Source organism: Bacillus rossius, chromosome 7 (genome assembly GCF_032445375.1).
Source record: "Bacillus rossius redtenbacheri isolate Brsri chromosome 7, Brsri_v3, whole genome shotgun sequence".
Lineage (NCBI taxonomy): Eukaryota > Metazoa > Arthropoda > Insecta > Phasmatodea > Bacillidae > Bacillus > Bacillus rossius.
The window spans coordinates 61,688,101-61,712,993 of record NC_086335.1 but is presented as its reverse complement, the minus strand read 5'-3'; the positions used below and the strand labels follow the sequence as shown (position 1 = coordinate 61,712,993).

Here is a 24,893-nt window from a genome sequence, read left to right as displayed (position 1 = left end):
TGTGAAAATTCACTCTCATCTTTTTTTTCATAACGCGCATAAATAAGAATAAATTAAAAAAAATCCCAGTTGAGTTTAAAAACGATTACTACCATTAGCCCTAGAGTTCACATGCACACCTTTATTATTTAAATAAGTTTAAAATTTCTAACAAACGTAAAAGGAAAACTGATAAGCAAATCATATTTATATATATATTTTAATAAATATCAATTTAATGAAATGTGAGTCGAACTCATTTACTAGGGTTACGTACCGTAATAAAAAATTCTATAATAAACTTGAAAACTATGCATATCATCCGTAGGTATAATTATTATTTTTTGTCGATAAACAAAAAAATCACGTTAGATATGAATTAGTGTTTTCAATAAAATCTAAAAATATTCCTCCCAAGTCCTTGACATTTATGTACATAAAATAAATAGAAAGAAATAAAACCATGTTGCTCTTAGCAACAATATCACCAGTAAATTGTATAAATATAATATTTTACTTTAGCTTTTTACACGTTTTTATTTTTCATTTTGTAAACCAATATATGACAAAAAAATAATTTTTATTTTAGGCGTGAAACAATAACATAGTATGTAAAACTTTCATTTGATTTTTTATTGTATACTATTAAAAGGGTAGAAACATGTGACAAAGATGTAACATTAGCGCTAGGGTACAGTTGGACCCTTTGGAAGACCAAACAAAAAAAACTGAACTCAGACACCCATAATTTAAACTTCTTGCAAATAAAATAATTAGAGGAGGAACTAGCACGACAATTTACAAAACTGATCCAGTTGAGTTTTTTTTTGTATCTTTTGACTGACAATATTTAATCGTGTTTGTGAAATACTGAAATATAATTTTTACATAAATTAATTGGAAGTATCTAAAGACATAGGCATAGATACGGGGGGGGGGGGGTAGGGGTAGGTGTCCCTGACCCCCCTGGGATCAGAAAGTCCTTTTTTTGGGAGCCCACTTGTGTTTCCAAAATAGTAACTGTCAAATAGGAATAATAAACGCTATCTCACCCTCACCCCCTAACTGGGAATCCTACAGAAGGTGTATATTCGTCCAGATTGAAGAAGAATGAATACCTGCGATAGCAAAGTTGTTACGGGGTACGCCTGAACATTAGGCAAACACTTGATCGTCAAAGTAGAGGGTGTAGTATTAAATAAGGCATTCAATGTTAAACTGTTTTAGACGTAGAATTTAGACAAATGAAGTACTTTTGCAAGTATTTTCACGGCACACTAGATGTGACAGTAAATCATGAAATTAAATAATTTTACGTGTTTGTGCGTTGAGTAGAAACATTCAAAATTAAATAATGAGGCTGGAATTTTTTGTTAGAGGTTTTATTAAATCACAAATAAATAAAATTTAGAGAGTTCTTCACACTTTTTCGTTAAAACACGAAAATACAATAATAATCTACAAACAATTATATATTGATAAAACAGATAGTAACATTTCAAAATTAAAATTCCTGAAATGTATGTAAGGGTAAAAAATAAAAAATAATAAATTTCTATTTTCTAGCTATTACTAAACTTTGTATAAATGAACAACGTTAACTCTAATTCATGTTACATTACAAAAATAAAAACATTTAAGAATTACATATATTTTTTCACTAAATATTTAAAACAATATAATTGTATGAATAACTACGCATGAGTAAAAATTAATTCACCTAAAATTTTATGTACAATTCACTAATAAAAAAGATACATGTATTTTTTAATGCGTTAAATAAATAAATACAAAATTTGCTATGCACCTTTAGTAACTATCCTTCAATAATATGCATAATCTCTGCTCACAATTAACACAATCGCTACTTGACAATCGATACTTGTATTTTTTTTGTGACACAAAGTTTACAGTTAATTCAATAAGTTCACTTATTATAATTGAAATGTGTAATACAACAATTAAATTTACTTATAGGAATCAAATAATTATGTGGTACTATGTTTTATTTTCCTTTATAAGGTAAGATTTTCAATACAATATAAATTTTACATATTTATTTATTATGGACACAATATATGAACGGTACCTTAGTATTTATAAATCTTTAAAAATAAAACAAAATGTATAAATTGTTTAAGGATCTCAAGCTAGCATCTTATGACTGACATAGCAATTTGTTACATCAAAGAATTCACGAGGAATTAGTTTATGTTTATATGAAAGCTATGACGTTATAATATTTTCCTGTCGTTTTTAACTAAGTAATGAATTATGATATTGATTATAAAACTATTCTAGAGACATTTTTGCATCTTTTTTAATCTGTTCACACGACATCAGGGATCATATTTACGAATTTGATTGTTATTTTTTCTCCACGGTTTGCGTTCTCTAGGGAATTTTTTTTAAATGGCAGCTATTGAAACGAATTAGAAAAAGCGTCGGGAAGCATAGCTGCAACTCGGGACAAAATAAGTCTATGTCACAGTTGGGTAACTTTCAACTTACAACATTCCATACATTCCATAAGACTATGTTCCGTTCCTTGAAGCAAAATTAAATTTTGAGGCGCCATCACCGAACGCCTTATTTGTCAAAGGAAATGTAAAATAAAAATTATCGTGACGTTATAACATTCTTTCTTAGCACTTTGTTTGAGGTTTCAGTTCAGAGTTGTGAGTTTGACTTATCGTGAATATTGCACTGAAAATCTGTTCAGCGTTTGAATGCATATTAACATTACCAGCCGTTTTCGACAGTCTCGTTGACGGAGCATAGGTAATTTCGGCGTGTGCGCTGTTAAAAACGTTCAGCTTCAGTTTACGAAGAACCTGTTACAAATTATCTAGGGATGTTCGTAAATTCACAGCTACCTTCGTTAGTTTACGAACACCGAGTTCACTTACTTTGAAACTGAATCCAAAAGAATATTCTCGGTGCATTAACAAAACTTACATAAAACTGGTCGAGTGTGAAACAGCAAAAACACTTTTTTTTTCCCACGCGTGTTTTTACCTTTGTTTACAACGAAGCATGGAGTTAAACCTCGTCCGTCCGGACTAAGTGAGACCGCAGAAATCCGGAAAATCAAAAAAAAAATCCGGATAATCCGGGTAATGTGTGTAATAAGCAACATATAATCCTTAAATAAACAGTCTTACTGATTATTACGACGAAAAGATTAGTTTCGTAATAAAAAAATAGAGTATACATGATCTAATTTGTTTACAAGACATTTAAAAAATTAAAAAAAATTACTCTTCGCATGATTTCCTAACAAATAATTGTCTACTTTATTCCGTTTCAAACACGTACGGCGTTCGAATGAATCACGGCGAAGCAAACGCTTCATCATCAACAGCTCAGCTGGAGAGACGTCGGGCTGTCGCTACAAGTACGCCATGATGTTTGTCAGCTGTGCGTTTTCTTGAATTCAACAAAAGACCATTTAATTAAAATAATAATACCACGTGTGCAGGAAACTGTACATTGAATCAAAACTAAAAGGAAAAAAAAGAAGTGAATAATTGGCGTACTTATGGTTATGGTTCTAGCAAACGTAGCTAAAAAAAACCTTTACGCGGAAAATTAAATAAAATGTCTACAAATCTGATCCGCACAGAGAAAAAGGTTTGTTTGAATCAAAACAAATATTTGATTATGTATGGCGAAACAAATATTTGCTCGGCGGAACAAAATATTTTGTTAGCTTAACCAATCTCGGTAACAGAAATGATTTGTTACACCTTAACCAAAATATACATTTGAGTCGACAAAATCATTTTGTTGGGTGAACGGAATCTTTCCCTACTACAAAATATTTGTTCCAATTAACAAAATATTTTCATTTCGCCTTATACAAACAAATATTTTGTTGAGGCAAACAGACCTTTCGACGAGGTTTTACTGCACGACTCGGCGTCAGTGTCCACGAAGATGTCTAGTTGTTTGAAGTGACTGAGAAGCGGAGCTGAGCGGGGAGAAAGGGCGGGAGGCAGGAGGTGCTCTAGGACACGAGCGGGCGGTCCGCCCAGGCGCCCGACGACTGCGGGTAGTAGCCGCGGTACGGGTAGGCGTCGTGGCTCGACGGCGGCGGCGGCGGCGGCGGGGGCGGCGCCGAGCGGCTCCAGCCGTGCCAGTAGTCGGGCGCGTGGTGGTACACCTCGGGCACCAGGTGCGGCTTCACCACGCCGACGGTGAGCCGCGTGCTGGGCCCCTGGTCGTCGGCGCCCTTGAAGAGCTGGCGCAGGCCGATGGCTCCCGACACGAGGAAGGCGGCCAGCCCCGCCCACAGGCCCTTGAAGGCCACCAGCACCACCGCCGACAGGAAGATGGGCACCAGCACGAACGACTTGAGGTTCAGGAGCAGCACCAGGGGCAGCAGCAGCTTTCTGATGCGGCCGCGACCTGCGGCGAAGACACGCGGTCTCCCGATGACTGCATCTACTGACAACACATCTTGCGGACGTAGTGAAGCTCGTGAATGACACGTGGCATCACTAGAGACCTGTAAAATTCGCGGATTCATTTCGCGATAGGATAGAGTCCAAATACTTTCGACATTATTTTGCTTCAGTGATTGGGCAACAGTTTATTTGAAGGACCCTGGGACAATGAAAAAATTTTTAACAGAAGAATTAGCGAATCACGATCATTCCAGTCAACAGGTGTTACGAGTCTGTAACCAATCAGCAGATGTAATTTGCACGAGTGCATAGAGTGCATGGAGTCTATCCTTTAGGGATTTGAAATCGCGAATTTTACTGGTCTCTAGGCATCATATGGGTCGTGAGCGCACTGGGGTGGACTGCACAGCAGCGGACGTAGAGAGCGTCATAAACCAAGTTTAACTTAATTTTTTTTATCACTAGAGACCGGAAAAATTCGCGAATTTATTTCGCGATAGGCCAAAATACAATAAGGTACACCTCAGTGCTGCCTCCGCTATTGGCTAACAACTCACCTGGATGTCTCTGGGCCAATGAGAAACGCCCGACCAAAGCTTTATCGAATCACAGGCTGCTAAGTTTTGGACGTCTCACAAGACAGCAGCCAAACGAGTGGGTGGCATTTGACAGAGTGTGCGTAGAACTGTGGAGTTCATCCTAGAGGTCATTGAAAACGCGAATTTTTCCTGTCCCTAATTATCACGTGGCTACATACTAAGGCGTGCACCATAACGTGGCAAAGTTATTCTTTTACTCTAGAAACAAACTTTGCCGAGGATGTACAGGGAACTTGGGGAGATACAATAAGAAACTAACAGAGGAGTAATAAAGTTAACCAAAATTAATTTATAAAACAGATCTTCCCAACCAAGAGTGTTCCTTGACCCTTTGTAAATGAAATAAAAAAAATTACCACGTCCTAAACTTTTTGTGCAAGTATTTAAAATACAATTTTAACATAGCCACTATTGAATATAAACTGAAGAGTAAATTTTTTTATATAAATAAAACCATTTATAACACAAAAGGAAAACATATATATGTATGTATGTAGCATGGCCGGGACGAGCCTTAGAAGTGAAAATTCACAGATAGAGGTATAAGACAGTGTAAGAATGAGTGAAACATGGGAATGTGCAACTTTGCAAACATAATCGATGCACCGTGTATTTAGCTTCGTATTGCGGAAGTCCGCAATAGTACAATGCAGAATCGACCCACCTGGGCTGGTGAAGCCACAATACCGTCGTCACGTCGCTATGATACCTTTTTCTGGTCCAACTAGTTCACAAACTTGCACTTCGTGACTAACGTTAATCATATTTCAATGGTTTTCAACCAAAATAATTTTGTTAAAACCACTGATCATTAACATTGTCTTAATTAAATTCGCACCCACGCTTAAAAATATCTAAAAAAAATCTACTTAACTAACTGATTTTTTTTTTCGTTTAAACTATTTTCATGCTATTTCTCTTGAATATAAATAAAAAAACACGAAGTAAAGAAAAGCAATATGGTAAGAATAAAAAAAATGGTTACGTATTCTTATGTACGTGCGTTAGAGTTATACTTACTTGGTGTAATGAAAAGCTAACTTTAATTTTGCATACAAATAATTAATAGAAAATAAAATAATAAAATAAAATACTGGAGTGATGTTATACATAATATATATACTATAAAATAAAAAATAGATAAATACTCAGTATTCAATATTAATATAAACATGTAAAAAATTATTTAATGTAGTAAAATAAATTTTATTTAAGAATGCAAATTAAATAAAAATGCTCAATGTTCATTATTTATTAATTCTAATCATATTAATAAGGCAATCATTAGTCATCTACATTGCAACTAAATTATACATAAGAGAAAATAGTGTCGTTTGTAAAAACACACCTGAAAACAAAATACGATTTATATCACTAACATTAACAATACATATGATATGAACTAGTATTCAATATCCATCATAAATAATAAGATTTAAAATCACGTATCTAATTTTTATTAATGGATAGCATTGTTTCTATCTTGTGGAAAATTCCGTTTAATGGTGCAAGTTCATCGTAAAATTCACTCTCATAATTTTTTCATAACGAGCCGAAAGAAGTATAACATAAAAAAAATATTTGTCTGCTGTCAAACAAAATTATGAAAAAAAGCTACTATTATCATCTGAAATTTTTCCCTACGTGTCTAAAGAACAGTTTTATAATATAAGTTAGAAAATTAAAAAAGTATGGAGTCCAAGTTAAAATAAAATTTTACCCACCATACTTAACATTTTGTCACAGCTAAACGTTGCATAAGACAATTTCGACAATCTTATCATTGTGACAGACGGATAGAGATGAACAAATATGCAGAAATATACAATCGTCACAGCAATAGAGCGGTTTGATCTGTACAATTTTGTCACCAAAAAAAAACAACAGAAATCGCTGTTACAGCTAGAAGTTCTTACTGACATTCACAGTGAAAATGTCTCGTTTAAGAGTACGTGATATGTACTTTAAAATATTGCCTTTTTTAAATCTAGGAATCCAGGAAGTCATTTTGGGGCAGTTAATCATCATCATCATCATCATCATCATCATACGACGCGTCACAACTGGCGGATATTTTTTTTTATGTGCACAAAGCACCATTTATTTTCTCGCTTAACAGTGTACATTTATTGTAAATGCACTGCATACTTCAGGAGTTTCATCCACGTTGTACTAAATAATTGTGCATTATTTATATTTTATCGGCTATTAAAGGCATTGGTTTAAAACTATAGAAATATTGGCTGTACCGCATCCAATTTGCTTACATTCATGTTGATATAAACCTTTTTAAAATTGTAATATTAGATGACCGGTTTATAATCCATGTAAATAAAATAAAAATACTATCACTGGTTCAGTGACTTACTGACTCATTCACCAAGAATATTACGGATCTATAAGACCTAAACACTTTAAATTTTCCACGTTTATTCCTCTTGCTACATAGGCATCCACTAAGAACGAACTTTACGAAAATCAGCTTCCGAGGGGAGTTGCGGGGGCGTTTCTAAATAAAAATTGACCGTATTCCAACAATAATTTCTACAAAATTTAATGCAGATGCTTTATTTGTATCCGTGGCATCCGCTAATGCAGCGTTGCACATATTTGTGCAATTTATTTGCCTGAAATAAGTCTCTTCACAATGTGTTCAGCCCGGGAAACGCCGGGGTAGGTATTTCAGCTAGTATTTTATGATTGGTTTATTAATTGCTTTAGAATGAAACAAAAATACCTTTGACTGTATTTCGCACACGTAATTTGTTTGATTTTTAAAAATTTCGTTTGTCGTGTTTCACTTTCAGATTGCCTTTTTTTTTTTTTTACTGAATTTTCAACAAGTTATTATTTCCGATGTTATTTATCACGCTTCCCAGCTAATGTTTTGTTGAGTCTAGACGCTATATTAGTGTGTAATAAGTATGCATCTAGGGTCGCGGGAAACGCAGTCAAACACTTGCGCACGTAGTTTCTAAGTGATATTTGTTTTTGTACGTACATCCTTGTGGGAGCGACAGGAAAAGGAGGTCGAGAAATTTCTCCCGCGCGCCTCACTAACCCGATTTCCAACGCAGCGGAGATTTCTCCCAATCAGGGCTCATCTCTCTCTCTCTCTCTCGGCGCACCTGTTCTCAAACCCCCTCCCTTCCCAGCCCTACCCCACCTTGTCACCGACGAAGCGTCGGTCATGAAAACTTTCCTGTTCTCCGGTCTCTCTCTCCCCCCCCCCCCATAGGGCGTCGTCAGATGCGTTGCCGGACCTCTGGAGGAAGTCGGGCAGTGGGTTAGCTCCCTCCCCTTCGGCGCGGGTTGATTACCCCCTCCCCTCCAACCACCACCACCCCGCCCTTCCCCTACTCCCCCGCCCGAACTTTGACGATGGAAGGGAGAGAGCGAGTAGGGGAGGGGGAATCGTCGAAGAAGTGGCTCGCCCGTGAGAGAAAACGCAGGGACCTACATTCTCTTGACAAAAAAAAAGTTCTCTCCTTTAGTTCATGGAAATTAAAAAAAAAAAAACAGACACAAAAAAAACCAACAGTTATTACTTTCTTTCCAGTGTCCTAGAAATCGTATTAACAAGCTCCCGGATACCGATCTGTAAAAAAAATAGGGGGGGGGGGGATATTAAAAGATAATTTTTGATAAGACGTGTATTTTATAGCGCTCAAAGAAAAATGGTATAACAAAAATTAACGTATTTTTACATACGTATTTTTAAGCTGCGTTTCGACTGCACATAAGAAACGTAAAATACAAACCAATCAGTTCACCTGCATCTGCGTTTCAGAACGCGAGGATGTTTCTAATCGTAGGAATGATACTCACGAAACATTTAACTCTCAAACCGTTATTTTCTGGAGAACGAGTGAAATGAACTTTGCAAGAGTCGTTCGCGAGCATTAAAAATATTGATGATATCAATTCAAATGAAAATATTTTTTCGTTATCTAAGCTGCGAATTAAATCGTACCCTTGTGTATGTATACATTTGCCTGCAGCACAGATGACAGGCGTCTTTAAAAATTAAGAAGGTTATAACGCATGGCTTAGACACCTGATCCGAATAGAACTCAGGGATGCCGCCTTACTTCTGTCTCCTTATTTGGTATAATGTTTATAATATGATAGGAGTTTAAGTGATTATAGGTAATTAAAAACGCTTTGCTTCGAATAAACAAGTTCTTATTCTTTTATGATGCTTAAAGTAACATTATACGTCAGGCAAAACAGCATTTTTCACTCCAAAAATATGATATATAATTTACAAAGTACAAGTAAAATTACATTCGTTAGAGCAGTATAACAACAAATTAAGAATTAATTAAAATATAGATCTTAATCAATTGCTATAATTATTTTAAAAAAATATCATTGAGTACTTCAAGATATAAGAAAATTATTTTACATATCATAAAAAATATTCTACCATGATATTATTTATTTTATAATTAAAAATTGTAAATAATAGAAAATTAATTTTCGCAGTATATCTAAAGAAAACTGTCAACAATTTAAATATTTATGCGGAGATCGCTTCATATGCCTTTAACAATAACACATTTGTCAGTATGTGGCAATTTGTTTTGATTGTTTCGAAAGTGCTGAAGAACTGAAGAAACATGAAAAAAGATAGATACTAGATACTTAAAAAAAATATCTAATAGTTACTTAAAATTAAAATTAGTTCATAATGAAAACATTTTATACACAAATATTTTCAGACGGCCAAATTAATTATTTTGATTTTAAAAATTTAATATAATTTTATGATGCATCACATGGAAATGGAATATGTATGACCTTATAGTACTAAGGAGAATAATTTTATGTTTTACTGTAAAAGGATAATTATCTTAAGAAATAAATTAATGTATGACAAAAATTAATAATAATAATAATAATAATAATATGCAGTGTTTTGAAGAACGTTCATAATAGTCTTACTTATCGAATTATGTACACCACTCTAGTAGCGGCAGTGTCTGCATGTTCTGTATTCTTCGTTGCAAAAAAAAATAATAAAATAATTATATCTCATCAAATTTATTCCTTACTAAAACCCTAAGAAGCTGTGACGATAAGTCGTCACAAATGTTGCCTACCTAGTTATTCGTTTCCTGGTCCATGTACATAAAAACCCGTTGTATATTTAGTGTATAAAACTGTCATCCTTTTGACTTTTTTTTACTTTCTAGAGTAGAACAAAAATAATTAAAATTTTTAAATTACACCCATTATTAGCTCAAGGAGTGGAAAGATAGGGGTGCAAGGACAAAAAAAAAATTCCCAACTTCATTATTAGGCACTGTATCAAATCCTTTCAAATTTATTGTAAACCAACGAAATATTTCCGCAAACTTTGGATGAGAAAATTTTGTAAATTTATTCATGATTTGCGCGTTTTCGAGATTATGAAATTTCATAGCACTTGTAGATTCGAGTTCCGATGCAGCTAGTGTGTGATATTTAAATACTGGTCCATTAAATAGATGATCTTCGTGAACGTTAATACTGCTGAGTTCAACATCTATGTTAGCGAATCATAAGCCAATGTAGTGCAAGTATAGTAGTACCGAAAACCCTACGAAAAAAAAAAAAAATCGGACCGCTGATGAAACATGGAAAAATATTTTACTTGTCATGAGAATGAAGAACAAATGAGTCGGTAATTTTTTGTTATGCTGTTACGGGACTACCGCCCCGACAAAACAAAAAAAAAAGATCTAAATTAAGATTAATGATATGACAAAGTCCAAATCTAATATTCTGAGCACGAGGTGAACTGGGATGAGAATAGAAAATCAAGAGTCCATAAACTTTTATATAGAGTGGATTTCTTTTTGGGAGGGAGTGGGGAGGGAGTGGAAGAAAGTTTGTAAGTGTGGGTTTTTGAAACTGAAAAGTTAATTTTGAAACAATTATAGACAAGTGAAACCAGTTTTTTTTTTACCATTTACTTGACGCTGGATCAAATAGAAACAAGGTAAAGATGATATAAACACCATAGAAAAAGTTATAATCATTTTTATAAATTAAAATACATCCTAAAAGTGCTTAAAGTTAAGAGGAAAAAAGTTCAATGCGCAAAAAAAAAAAAAAAAAAAAACTGTGATTGCTCTGAAACAACTAATAACTGTACTCCTTATTTTCCTTTCCACTTTCCTTTCTGCATACATCTTTTTACTTCGTAATTAAAATGCTAAAGACATAATTTTCGTAAGGATATTTTGGAGTTATACATAATCTTGTAGAGATAAAGGCAGTTTAATTGTAATACCAAAATTGCGATGATTTAATAGCTTCAACCTGCAATTGTTAATCAGATACTTGTACTCATGACAGACCTTGTTTTATTTAACATTTTAGTGTATTGATTAAAACCAACAGGACAAACTAATGTGAGTATTTTCATTAACGTACCTACAACAACAGACTTCAAACATTCGCAACATTCGCTGGGCCATTCACTTAATGGTTGTTTACAGCACTGGTATTATATTTGAGAAAGACAAATAAAAAAAATCTCCCAAAAAAATATGGTGTCAGAGGCTGCTATGGAGAAAATCATATCAACTTTTAACTCTAATGGTATAAAAGATACAGAAGTGAAAGAAGTTGGATGGTCTTTATATTTGTCCCTTTTACGGCGAGAAAAATTGTTAACGTTCTCTAGATGAAAGGATGTACAGAGTATTTCAAAAGTCTTTGAAAAATACCACAGTACCAAATTGGTATCCGTTCCACCCACGACATACAGTGCAACTCAGCACTCATATAGATGTTACTACCAGGTACAGTTGTGGCTTGGTAATAAATTACTGCCTGAATACTGAGGTTGGATACGACAGGATGAGACTTTGTTGCCGACTGCTAAAATCACTATGGAAGCAGCCCCTGAATACATTCTGAAATTGGTGTCATGTATATGCTGATGCAATTTTTCTCCGTCAAAATGCAGCTGCAATAAGACCGGAATTAAATGCACACGACCATGCAAGGTGTGTGAAGGCCTGTCACGCCTTAATGAGGAACATTAAGAAATACAACCAATGCCAATCATACCTGAAGACTTGCTTTCTGGATTTGACTCGATTAATGGAGATGATTAGTGTACAAACTATTTTTTTGTCTTATATAATTTCAAGTGAGTTACCAAAAATTTATACCTTATTTCATTACTTACTGGCATTTTATTTTATGTAATTTTGGTTCTTTTTTTTTCGTTCTCTCAGTTTGGCTCCTTTCACTGGTAAGACGTTATAATACACGCATTTTCGTCTATTAAAAGGACTATAACTTTCTATAGAGTTGTTACATAGTCTTTTGTTTTCATTCAATCGAGAGTGAAAAAATACTTTGCGTCACTTGCCTTGATTGTAACAAAATTAATTTTTCAATTTCGAAAATCCACATTTCTCCCTTCCTCATAAAAACACTATTCCGCCCTATAACATTTATAGCCTCTTCTAATTCTTCATTATAATGACACTTTTTATCAACGGAACAATTGGATTCTTTTTTTGCTTTGTTAAGTTTGAACCCTCGTATAAGCTCTGAACACAAACAACATGAGCATATCGCAAGGAAATTCACGTGATTCGATGTTGTTAGCTGCTCTCGTACATTGCTATAATAATTTGCACAGACGTTGTATTTGTACTGAACAGAGTTATAGATAGTTTAATTGTTGATAAATACTGTGAATTTACTGAAACCATGTTACGTATTCGGCCAATCAGAACGTCGTACTACATTTAGGGAAAAAAATATATTTAACTAATGAACAAGAAAATGTGCGCGTCGAGTATATTGAAGCTTTTTTTTTATATATATTTGCGCCATGCAGTTACGCTGTAAACACCACAATTTTCCCTCCGAACGTGGGAAAAAAATTAAAATTTTTGCATTTCATTTCAAAATGCCTGTGCTATAACGAATGAATTGTTGTTCCGCATGCTCGCTCAGGGGCCGCGCGCCTGGTTCGCCGCGACCCGTCGCGCAAGAGGCGTAACGGCCCGTGACCTCGCGCGCTTCCGGCGCCGCCGCGCGTATAAATACCGCCGCTCGCTGCCAGATCGCAGCACTGCCGTTGCCAGCAGCGCGCCCGATCGTCCGCACGGGAAGTCACGGAAAAATAAAATAAAATCAACGCAATGATACTCAGAAAATACACATATTTAAAGTGCTATATAGTCCAATCTATGGAATTTATTTTGGGAAGCCTAAGATGTCCATCAAGTTCTGTCCCTGCCCGAACACGCCCGAATATTCACCTTCGGCCAACCTCGGGTTCATTTATATATATTTACATTTCTCTGTTTATTTTAATGTAGCTATACTAACCTAACTAACCGTCCATAGTGTTTTAAAGTGTTTTAATGTAGCTAACCTAACCGACCACTTTTAATATTTGAATTAATTTTTCCTGCGCAAAAATAAAACAAATCCCGAGGTTGGCCAAAGGTGAATATTTGGGCAGGGACAGAACTTTATGTACATCTTAGGCTTCTCATTTAGTTTTCAATCAATGAACTGTTTACAAATGGCTGTATCCGAATACATTTGGACGCGTCCGTAGCACACACATCCCGACACCCCTTAGCAACGGCAGCCACAATGTCAAGGACGCATTTGGCATTTATAACGGATGGATAGTATAAAAATAATTTTACTGCTAGCCCCACCTGTTGACAGTTGGTCGTACCAATGTTCACGTAGCCATTTTTAGTCCTGATATCTACGAATATTTAGAAAAACGTAAAAAACAACGACCTTTAAAAAATAACGTATCGTATATGTAATACCTAAACATTAGTGACCAAAATAAAAATATTGTTTTGAATTTCCAATTATAAAAAAAATACTTATAATTAGCATTAAATGCCCCTATAAGTTTAGTTCTCTTTCGATAAATTTTACTAATGTCTTTATTGGTCTCTATTTGAGTTATAACTTACGCTTATAACGTTTGAAACAAATCTCAAGTCGCAAATCTGAAGTAATATTTGATTCAAACAAAATAACACACGATTCCGAAGCTAATGGACGTAGGGAAGCATCAGTGGATGCGAGTGTCTCATCCCTAGACACCTCGAGTCAGTGGACGCATGTAGTATGATTGCTGATGCATCTCTTGTGAGGAATTCGGAAGCAATAAAAGATGGCCGCGTCCTCTACGATGCACATTTAGTGCATCCCTTAGCTAAGGCTAGTATTCGGATGCAACTATGCTGACGAATTATCTACCTGTCTCTAGTGGAAACTCAATTTTCTTTGAGCTATCGATTAGTTTTTCTATTACTGTGATATCGGATATTTTTGAGAAAATGACTAAAGGGCCCAAAAATTTGCACATAATTTTCAGCTTTCTGGGAAATAGTTATTTTCAAATAAAATCATAGAATATTAGGCCATAATTTTTTTTTTACAAAACAATGTCATATACTCGTATTATACCTACAGCATTTAGTACAGTTTAAAGACAATTTTCACAATTCGTTATTTTCCATCTTTCGCCCTTACACCTTGAATATTATATATATGTATATATATAATCCTTAATACAAACCTGGTAAACCTCGTATTATGCTGTCACCAGTACCAGTTTAGAAAATAATGAAGTTCCAATACATAACGCCTTAGTTGGTGATATTTAACTTGCTGGCCACTAAAATTCTTTTATGACTTCAGTTCTCATGTAAGTATTAAGAGTGAGGAACGAATGACAAGAAGACGATGAAGGATGACCAGATAGGCATGGAGCATTGATGGGATGACTCGGTTAGGGGAAACGGGAGTACCCCGAGGAAACCCCGACGGCCTAGGACAAGGTCTGCCAGGTTTACCACAAGCGAAAAATAGCGTGAAATAAATAATAAAAATTAGATGTGAAATAACCATGTTACGAAATTCCTCTACGCTGTTCTTTAGTTTGGTTCTAGTTTCAAGCATTAATGTCCTTATGTGTGAGTGGCCGTTTAGTATAAGGTTTCCCTTTTTGACGTGACGTCTAATAAATCGATGAACGCCGGCTGCACGCACGAAAAAGTGTCCCGTTACGCACATTGTTCCGTTACGCTGTGTCCCGTTACGCTCATTGTACGCTTCTGCTGCACCGACAGAAGTGAAAACTTAAAACTTTGTTTATAAATGTGTAATATAAATATTTTTACGTCAAATGTACGTAAGAAAATGAATCTAATTACTAGTATAATTTCAAGTATTTATTCTTTTATTATTAAAAAAAGGAGTATCTGTCGGCGAGTGCAGTAATAATAGATAATGTTACAATTGACTAAAAAATTATGATGATTCATATAATTGATGATAGATATTTGATTACATTTATTTATATGAAAGCTTGTTCATTATTATATTTAAAATTTATAGCTAAACGCCAGTTTTTAAAATTAATTGCAAGTCATCTACACGTGAACTGTTTCGTCGACTGTTTATAAAGTGAAGTGAAAAGTTATTGTGGTTTTCATTGCTTATTAGAACAACAATTTCGGCAATAAAGGTTAATTATTGTTGCATTTTAAAAATCTGTTTTCTAGTCTAATTTCAAGTATTTATTCTTTTATTATTAAAATAAAAATTATTCCATTTTATTCATAAAAGTATGCAATCATTTCATCAATGTTTTGTTATGACGTTGTCACGTTAAACTATCGTCCGTAAACCGACTTTACAGACAACCAATTTTTTTATTGGGACTTTTAAATTTTATCTTTAAATTTTAGCATGTAGGAAATCAAGACTATTTGAATGCACTTTCTGAAACATTGCATTCCTTATATTACTGTGTGCAAATCCAAGTCAGTGCCATACAGTCAAACCAAGAGTACGAATGAGTTACATTCGTAGGTACTTGTATAAATATCATGTTGAAAGTTATTTTAGAGACTTGTTAGCAAAGTTTTGTTTTAAAACTATTAAAATCGTACACAAAGTAGGTACCTAATTTAAGTTTTAAATGCCATCACAGAATGAAGTTTATAACTTTAACTAAAATACGTTATAAATTATTAATTTTATCCCAAATACAATGTTCCATAAATATGTGTATAATTTTATTAAATTAAAATACTCTTTTTTAAATTTTAAAGTAATCTAACAATTAAATAAATGTATTTTAATTGGTTACAAATAATAATGAATTTATTCATTAATAGACGTAATTGGTTTCGGAGTTACACACTTAGTCCTGCTCTTATGTACTGTAGGTAACTAATTGTAAAAAAAAAACAGAACTTTGATAGCAAATTATGCGAAAAGTATGCACAGAACATATTTTTTTAGTTTCATCACAGTCACTTAGATACTCTACAAGTAAAGTACTTTTTGACGCAAATAAAAAATAACGGTTTGATAGGTAGCATATGTAGTACGCATTAAAAACGAAACTATCTCGATTATCCTTCATTCAAAATTCCCATGAACTTTACCCGGTACAGTTAGTGAATTGTAATTTAAATGAAAAAAAAAAGGTTCATTTAGCGTAGGCTACGGGAATGAAAATTATTTGAAGATTTAAGAGGTTTCTATGAATAAATTGTTAAAAGTCAGGCACGGTAACTATTTTGAACTTATTGGTAGGGATGTGTTTTTCGCAAAAAGATTTCCAGACCAACCGCCTGCTAAAAATTTGTAGCATTGTCCGTTTTTCGTGGTTGGGATAGGTTTACTTCAGGTGCGTGTCCACTGTTAGAGCACCAATCACAGCCATCCAGTGCAGAAGCAAACGCACCCTGAATGGCCCGGGCCAAAAAGGGCAATTACTTCTCTCATAGACGACAGCCAGTTACAAGGAAACGATCGCTGGCATAAGCATACCTTACTGCAATATAACGAGCGATACAGGATTCGCGAAAAAATACATTTAACATTTCTCGAAGAAGAAAATAAAGCGTGGTGAAAATACAGATGATTTATTTTGACTATTTATAAAATCTTCTCAATACACTAATTCTTTTTTAAAAATGGCTTTGATGAATATGGAGCTGAGAAAATCATTTCTGTATATATTATTTTAGTTGAGGATTACATCCCGCGAAAGCTAGTTTCAAAATGTAAATTTTTTTATATAGAACTGAAATATTTACGTAAAATTGCAGACAATTGTCAATGTATAATTACAGGAAAACAACTAACTTTAACACTACAAAATAGTGTTCGCAGTAATACTGGGTTCGGATTCTTCTTCTATACTTTGTGGTGTCTTAGTACCTCCAATAGTTAAATTTATTTGTAAAACCATTCCCTGAATAGTTTTCCATTATAAATTGCGCAATGAATAAGATGAAATAAAATAAGTCCAAGTATTAAATATTCTATTATTTTTACGTTGTTTTAAATATTATATTTGAATGAACATCAATTAATATATAAATTTATGCTCCGAATTTTGTAAGAAATACTCAATATTATCGATGTTATTAGCCATATGTTAAACAAAGCTACACTATATTTCTTGTAGTATTACAATTTATTTCTTGGCAACTGGTTTCCAAAGGAATCTTTTGTAAAAGTACTGAATTTTTTTTTCTGTGTAATAAAAACGCAGTTAAAGTATATCTATATAGAGCTACGTAAATTGTACAGGTACTATTATAATTAAGAGGCAGATATAGGAACCAAAAGACGCCATCTTGTTTATAAACAGTTATTAGGCAATAAAATGTTTAATGTCGTTAAGTTTAAAAATACGTTTTGTCGAAGTGTAGATTATAATTTAGTACATTGCCTGAAGTTAAAGTGTCTGGCTGCTAATACAGTTTCCATTCTGTAAAAATTGTTTTTATTTTATTTTTTAGATTTTGAGAATTATTACAACTGTAATAATTCTGTCAATAGGCGTTATGTTATGGTATAATCTTTGAAAATCGGTTAATTTGTGATCTCTGCCTTTACTAAAGCAAATATTTATAGTGAACTTTAAAATTATTTTTAAAGTCTAAAAAATGTTGAAAAAATATGGTGTCTTTCGGGTCCTATCTGTATGTACCCTTTAAGGATCGGTATCACGCGCTGTGTTGACATTTCTTTTTTTGACTTGATGTAAGCTTTTGGACATATACCATTGCTAACCATTGTGATAGATCAGTTATTTTCTTTTCCAACTTCCTCAGAGAAATATGCATACCGGGTCCATACCGGGCATTGATATTATCTTTGAAAGATTTGTGCAATGGGAGTGCATGACTTGATGTAAGCTTTTGGACATACGCTATTGCTAAGCAATATTCACTTTAAAAAAAAGGAATAGTTTTTCAAAATTCATATATATGGATCTTTGTAGAAACTACGTCATATTTTCAACTTCAGGGGAAGAAATAAGAGTATTTTTTGTAGGAAACCTAACAAGTTATTTTTTTAACGTTTTGCTAATATACTTGTTGATTCATTTACGAAGCATGTCAACATAACCATTGTTCCCCGTAAATTCAAGCAGAGAAATTTTTTAACAGCGTCGATATTTGTCGAAAATATGTGCGGATGAACAACAAATGCAAGGAAGGAATAAAGTGGGAAATTTTTAATAAATAGCTAGAGATCTGAAAAATTCGCGGGTTCATTTCGTGTTATGCTAAAATTCAAATAATTACACCTTAGTTCTGCTTCAGTCATCGGTTCACTGTTAATCTGGAGGACTGAGGGCCAATTAGAGACCCATCACTCATAGAAGTGTCGAATCACAGGCCACCCAGTCGAGACGACTCGCAAGTCAGCAGCCAACGAACAGTTGGCATTAGCCCGAGTGTGTAGAGGATATTGGAGTCTATCCTGGAGGTCATTGAACCCGCGAATTATTTCACGGTCCCTATAAATAGCCCTTGGATGGAAGTAGTGATGATTAGAGCCACGGAAATTTCGCGGATTCATTTAGTTGCAAGCTAGAATGCAATCCTCCACACTGTCGCACTGTGTTCATGATTGGACCGCAGTTATCTGGACACGCCCCTCTGCGACCATGAGCCAACGATGTCCAGCTAGGAGAGAAGTAAGCGAATCAGGTAGTGCCATATAACAAGGATAAAAATGTCCTCGCTAAGAAATCAACCAATGTGAAAGTAAACATGGGTCGAGCACACCTATAACTTTGAATTCTATCCTGAGGCCAGAGGAATCCGCGAAATTTCCGGGACTCTAGTGGTGGTGTGTGGAGAGCCACGAACCTTCGGGCGCGGGGACCACGTCGACACCTCGGGGCAGCACCCGGTGCAGGACCCGCTCGGCGGCCGGGGAGACGCGCAGCTCCACGACGTGGGTCCTCAGGTAGCGCGCCACCGCCGCGGCCAGCCGCTCCCCCGGGTCCCCGGTCGTCGAGTTGCCCGTCGCGCGCTCCTCCTGCTGCTCCTGCTGCTCCGGCGACGTCTTCGTCCGCTCCAGGGTCGCCAGCCCCGGGACGAGCCCCAGCGAGGGCCTGGCGTCCATGGCCTCTACGAGCCTCAGGAAGCTCTCCTGCGCGCCGCGGAGTCCCTCCGGGAACCCCAGAGTCTGGTCCGCCTCCTCCGCTGCTGCAGCCGCCAGCACCGCCAACACGACGACCAGAAGAAACACCCTCATCCTCCTCGAGGTCCGCGTGGCGAGGAAGAAGGTCTACACCCGGTAGACGACCACACCCGCCGGGTCCGGAATCCTATCTCGAAATGCTGGTAAATCACCCGCGGGACCTCAGCTTTTATCGACGACGACATTCCCCCCGCGGGGGGGTGGCGTAGTCAGGGGGGGCCCAGGAGGGGTTGACGACGACGACGACGCATCCAGCAGCTGGGTGACCGGGTCGCGACCTTGCGCGGACAAGGTCAGGGCCCTGACGGTCCGTCCTGCGGCTGTCCTGGCGGCCGCCGGCGGCACACATACATCCCCTGCCAGGAGGCCGAATAACTCCGCTACGTGCCCGGGAGGATGAAGCATCGCCGCGCGCGCGGATTGGGGCCTGATGGATCCCCCGTCCACTCCCCTCCGCCGCGGGCCCCAGCCAAATATCTTCAAAACGGGGACATCAGCTCAAAAATAAATCAATCTAGAATGCAAATATCTAAACATTTATTTTATTAATAAACAGAAATATAAATACATACTAATGTACATGGACACCTGTATTTCGCGATTTCATTTCATGTCAAGGTATTTCACAAAACACTGTAGCTTTTTCTCAGAGTCATGGCAAATAGTGAAGGGTGCAGCAGTAAGTGCGGTGACCACATTCTCATCGGCTCCGTCAAAAGCGGGACGACACCTCTCACCGACCTCAGCCAATAACCACAGGAGAAAAGCTACAGTATTTTGTGAAATACCTTGACACGAAATGTATTCGCGTGTCCCTACTAATGTATATATATACTTATATGAACATACATATACTGATATTATCATATACAAATAAAAAAAAACATATAACTAACAAGAATCGCTTGAAGTCAATAACAATGAAAATATTAGCATGAGCATGTACCTATATAACAAACAGTACTTGGACGACATTCTGACGAATTTCCCACCGCATACACAAACGGTGAATGGATGGGCAATATGTATGTATGTATGTTTGTTTTCTCTGGGAGTTCGTGGAAAAAGTGGTCACAGGTGCTGCCATGGACCGGATAATGCCTGGAGTTTGTTCCTCTCGATGCTTTCGGTCACTGTTCGCTTTGAGAAGGCCTGTCCTGTAATGCGTGTCGTATCTCGAAGTTGTCATAATTTTTTTTGTGGTTTTTTCAATCATCCCGATGTAAGGTAAGTGCTCAGTTTGTGAATTATTTTCTTTACTGTAAAACCAAGTCACTTACATTTAATCAAGGAAATTATTTTGAAAGTGGTTTATCTTGGTGACCGCATAGTTCCATCATGTTTTGAGGAAGAACAACTGCTGTGAGATGGTTTCAATACGGGCAAAGTGGCCAAGCTGGTGGTGGCTATTGGCCACTTTTTCCACCGAGCACAATTTTTTTTTCTGTAGGCTTATTATTACCACTACCGATTTAAATTAGCATTTGACGATTAAGTGACAATATGCATGCATTAACCCCTTTGGCACAGATATCTTCAACATTTTATTACTGTTACTTGAAGATAATGATGATGATGGTGATTGATGAACATAAATAAGTACAGTGTCTCTACTGAAATGAAAGAGTTTCAACTTCGAGATCGCAAGAACAATGGATCCAGTTCCAAATGTGCACAGGCACTACATACCTCGACATGCTTTCTTTGTGGTTGCTGCCTCAATTGCAAGACGACTCCGACAACTTTATCTTTCAACAAGATGGCGCACCTCCACACTTCCACCTGGCTGTACGGGAACACCTCAACACACATCTGCCTGGGCGATGGCTCGGTCGAGCAGGTGCTGGTGATGACGTGTGGTGCAGGTTGCCACCACGATCACCAGACCTAACCCCTTGTGGAGTTACATCAAAGACATGGTGTTTGTCCCGCCCCTACCACAATCCTTGCCACAGCTAAGACAGCGAATCGCAGTTGCGGTAGAGTCCATCACTACCGACATATTGTGCAGGGTGTTGGATGAGTTTGAATACCGTCTCAACGTTTGCCGTGTGACAAGAGGAGCACACATAGAATCCTTGTAATATGTTAAAAAAAACTTCTAGAGATTCTCTATGAACTATATAAGGTTTGAAGCCCGTATGTTGTACCATTTAGAATTTATGAAGTTTTGAATTTGTATAGTTCTTTTGTGCTCATCCTGTGTTTCTTTTGGGCCCATGGACTCCGTGGGAGAATAGAAGAAAACAGCCTTATTTTCATTTGCGAAAATTGCAAGTAGGGTAATTTTTATTTGAAGGGCATCCCATTTTTTTAAGTTTTATAACTTTTATAACATGTTTGTAATATTGTAAAAAAATTATTACGGTTGCCTTAAGTATCATTTTGAACTTTACAACTTCTTCCATAGCATCTTAGAAATACTTCACTTTTTTTGAAGTTATTTTGACAAGTGTTGTGAATTTCCGTTACATTTTTTTTTTTTTAGATAAAATACATGATTTTCTAAGTTAGAGCCGGTTTTTTATAATTTAGTTTTGACTTTGAAGTTAAGTGACCACTTGCCTGACCCTTTTTTTTTTTTAGACTTCCAAATAGAGAGGCTGATTTTGCTGTCAGCACTGAAGCGATTTTGATTTTTTTTTCAGGAGCAAACCCTCAAGTTTAGAACACTGTAATTTTTTTTTAAATTTAAGAGATGAGTGAAAGAATCGATGCCATTTAAACACGTAACTACAAACGGCATTCTATTTTTTTTGGTATTATTTAATCTGGCACCAATCAACCCGCTCTCTTTCAGAATTTTTCGGATGGATTGAAATTGTAGAAAGTTAAACCACTAGGTCTCATTACTACGCTGCTGTGTTTTTTTTTACTCAATTCATAGTCCATTCAGAGCCCATCTTTACTTTCGGTTTTCATTACAGCAAAGCGTTCCCAGTGTATATAGTTGGGTGTGCTTCGTGTTCAAGTTACACACTGGCAGATATCGTTCGGGAATTCACCATAGACTACGTAGCACGATGTCGTGTAATCTATGACTGCTTCCCGCTCTTCCGGGTTGGCCCGAGGCCGAAATGCTTTTCAGCGCGTGAGCGACCATCAGTGTGACACATAGCCTCGCCATGTGGAGCAACTCCCCTTCCTTAACTCGTGCCGTTGGGGAAGAATAAAAAAAAAATTGGGGGCGGGGGAGATGGAAGGGGATCCTTAAAGAGGCGCGCTGGATTGGACTGCGCTCACGTACGATTCTAGCCCCTCCTCCTCCCCTCTCTTTCCAACATCGTTGTTACGTGCACACGGAATACGTAATCGCGCTGTGGCAAAACTCCAGCCGAACGCACCAACAAAACGGTATTTATAGCCTTCCTTTACAATTGTGGAAAAATCTTATTTGTCCCATAGTTGTGGGTATCACCACAAAGCTAAATTTATTTATTTCACAGTATTTCACGTCACAATGTTGTTCACAAATTCTTAGACTCTTTTCCACTTGCACTGCTGGTAATTTCGTTTCCTTGTCTTTACTAATAGTTAAAGGCCACTACTGTAAATTTACCACGGCAACTCACTTTGATTTTATGGTTACTTGCAATTTTTTTATGTGTAATATCTAGAAGTGGACGGGAAGGGCATGTTCACTTCGAAACGGTATTCGGTCGGGAAAAATATTGGATTTTCGCGTTCAGGATCGGGAACAACAGCAGTGAAATTATGTCACGTAACTTGGTTTAAAGAAGAAAAAAAACATTTAATATTAAAATGTCTCCCATAAAACATCCCATCCATCCCACAAACCACTCATATTTTTAGCTTTAGGATGTTGTATTACGTGCCTGTGCATCCCTGTTTTTGAACCAATTTGAGTTTTTAGTACAGAAGGGCAAAAGTCCATTGTATCCTGTTATCTAACTTATATATATAATTTACCCTAAAATATTATCACGTCCACTTTTGAATCACATTCTTATTCCCCGCAATTAAAATTTTGATCATACATTATGACCAACTGCAAAAACTAACAGATAATATTTGAAACCAAGACTGCATATTTGGGTTTCTTTGTTAAAAACGGAGTGCAAACTATTTCTTGGCAACTTATGTTCACAGGAATCTTTTGTAAAAGTACAGAATTGTTTTATGTGTGTGAGACATAGCTCTCAAGACGATGGTATAGTACCTCCAATATTACTGAGGACTCCCCACAATACAAATCACAGATAGTAGCTCATAAATATTTATCACGCCGGTCTTCACTACATGAGCTACTATACCACTGTTCTCTCTCTCTCTAAAAAAAAGGGATTTTTTAAAAGTTTGAAAAAAGGAAATTTTTCAGTTTTCTCACAGCTACGGAATTCATGGAAATATATTGATGAGTTTAACAAAGAGTTATTCACACTTCTAACCATCTTGATGATTTTTTTTCTAGTTGCAATTTGAGAAATTCAAGCCACTTGCACTTAAATGTTGATACACATGCTACTTGAAGTAGGAGGTAAGGATACAAAATGTTTAACCTTGCGGAAATTTTTTTTCCCAAGAAGTCAATGACATTAAAATTTCTGGTTACTCTCATTCTAGTGCTAAGGAAGGGTACGAAATATTAACTTATATCTTGCAAATGTAAAAATACAAAAAATAAAACAAAAATGTTAGAAACTTATAATGTTTGTAGCTCTTTAGTTTCATTTGATTGAATAAAAGCAAAATATATTGCATTTATATAAACTGGAGAGTATAAACAATGGAATATTTATTGGTTAAAATATTTGTAGATATATAAGATATGTATATAAGCAAAAGCCAAAACATATTTACTAAACAAGGGAATACCATAAATAACCCCACAATGTCAATACTTGCTGTTTTTAGTCAGGTGTGGAATTATTTAGTGTTTTATTCGCAGAGTTTTGTTTTCCTCAGAAGTAGGCAACCAGTTGAGCTGATGTGAGCATTGGGCTGCCGACATTAGGCCGTGCGAAACGACAATATCCTGAAGTCGATTAATTATCTCGTATGCGATATCTGAAAATAGTTGTGCAAAAAACTAGCAGATATGTTCTTTTGGCTTTGACGGAATTTGGGAATGAAAATTGTATATAGGTGAGACAAACTAATTCAACGATGAATAAGATGGAGTAAAATTGTGGCAAAAAGTTCAAAACATCATATCAGTACAATTTTCTCAGCAGCAACTGGAAATTTGAAGTTTTTCGTGATAACAGTTTCTGTTTAAAACTAATTTTAATTGCATAAAAAATAAAGTTAACAAAATAATTACACAATTTTCTCATGTATCCTTCAAAGAGTTTGTGAAAACATATGTTATCATTTACTTGATAAAAATGTAAATATTTAATATGTATATGTACTACTAAATCATCAA

The 24,893-nt window shown here is 36.0% G+C and overlaps 1 protein-coding gene across 1 annotated transcript; it reads right to left on the bottom strand.

Moving 5' to 3' along the window:
* Positions 1–1,345: 1,345 nt before the first annotated feature.
* Positions 1,346–19,649, bottom strand: LOC134534466 (uncharacterized). The gene is made up of 2 exons (XM_063372940.1): positions 19,168–19,649; positions 1,346–4,389 (listed from the first exon to the last, which is right to left on the bottom strand). Exons 1-2 carry the CDS (start codon positions 19,556–19,558, stop codon positions 3,989–3,991), a joined length of 792 nt encoding a protein of 263 aa, XP_063229010.1. The 5' UTR covers positions 19,559–19,649; the 3' UTR covers positions 1,346–3,988.
* Positions 19,650–24,893: the final 5,244 nt, after the last annotated feature.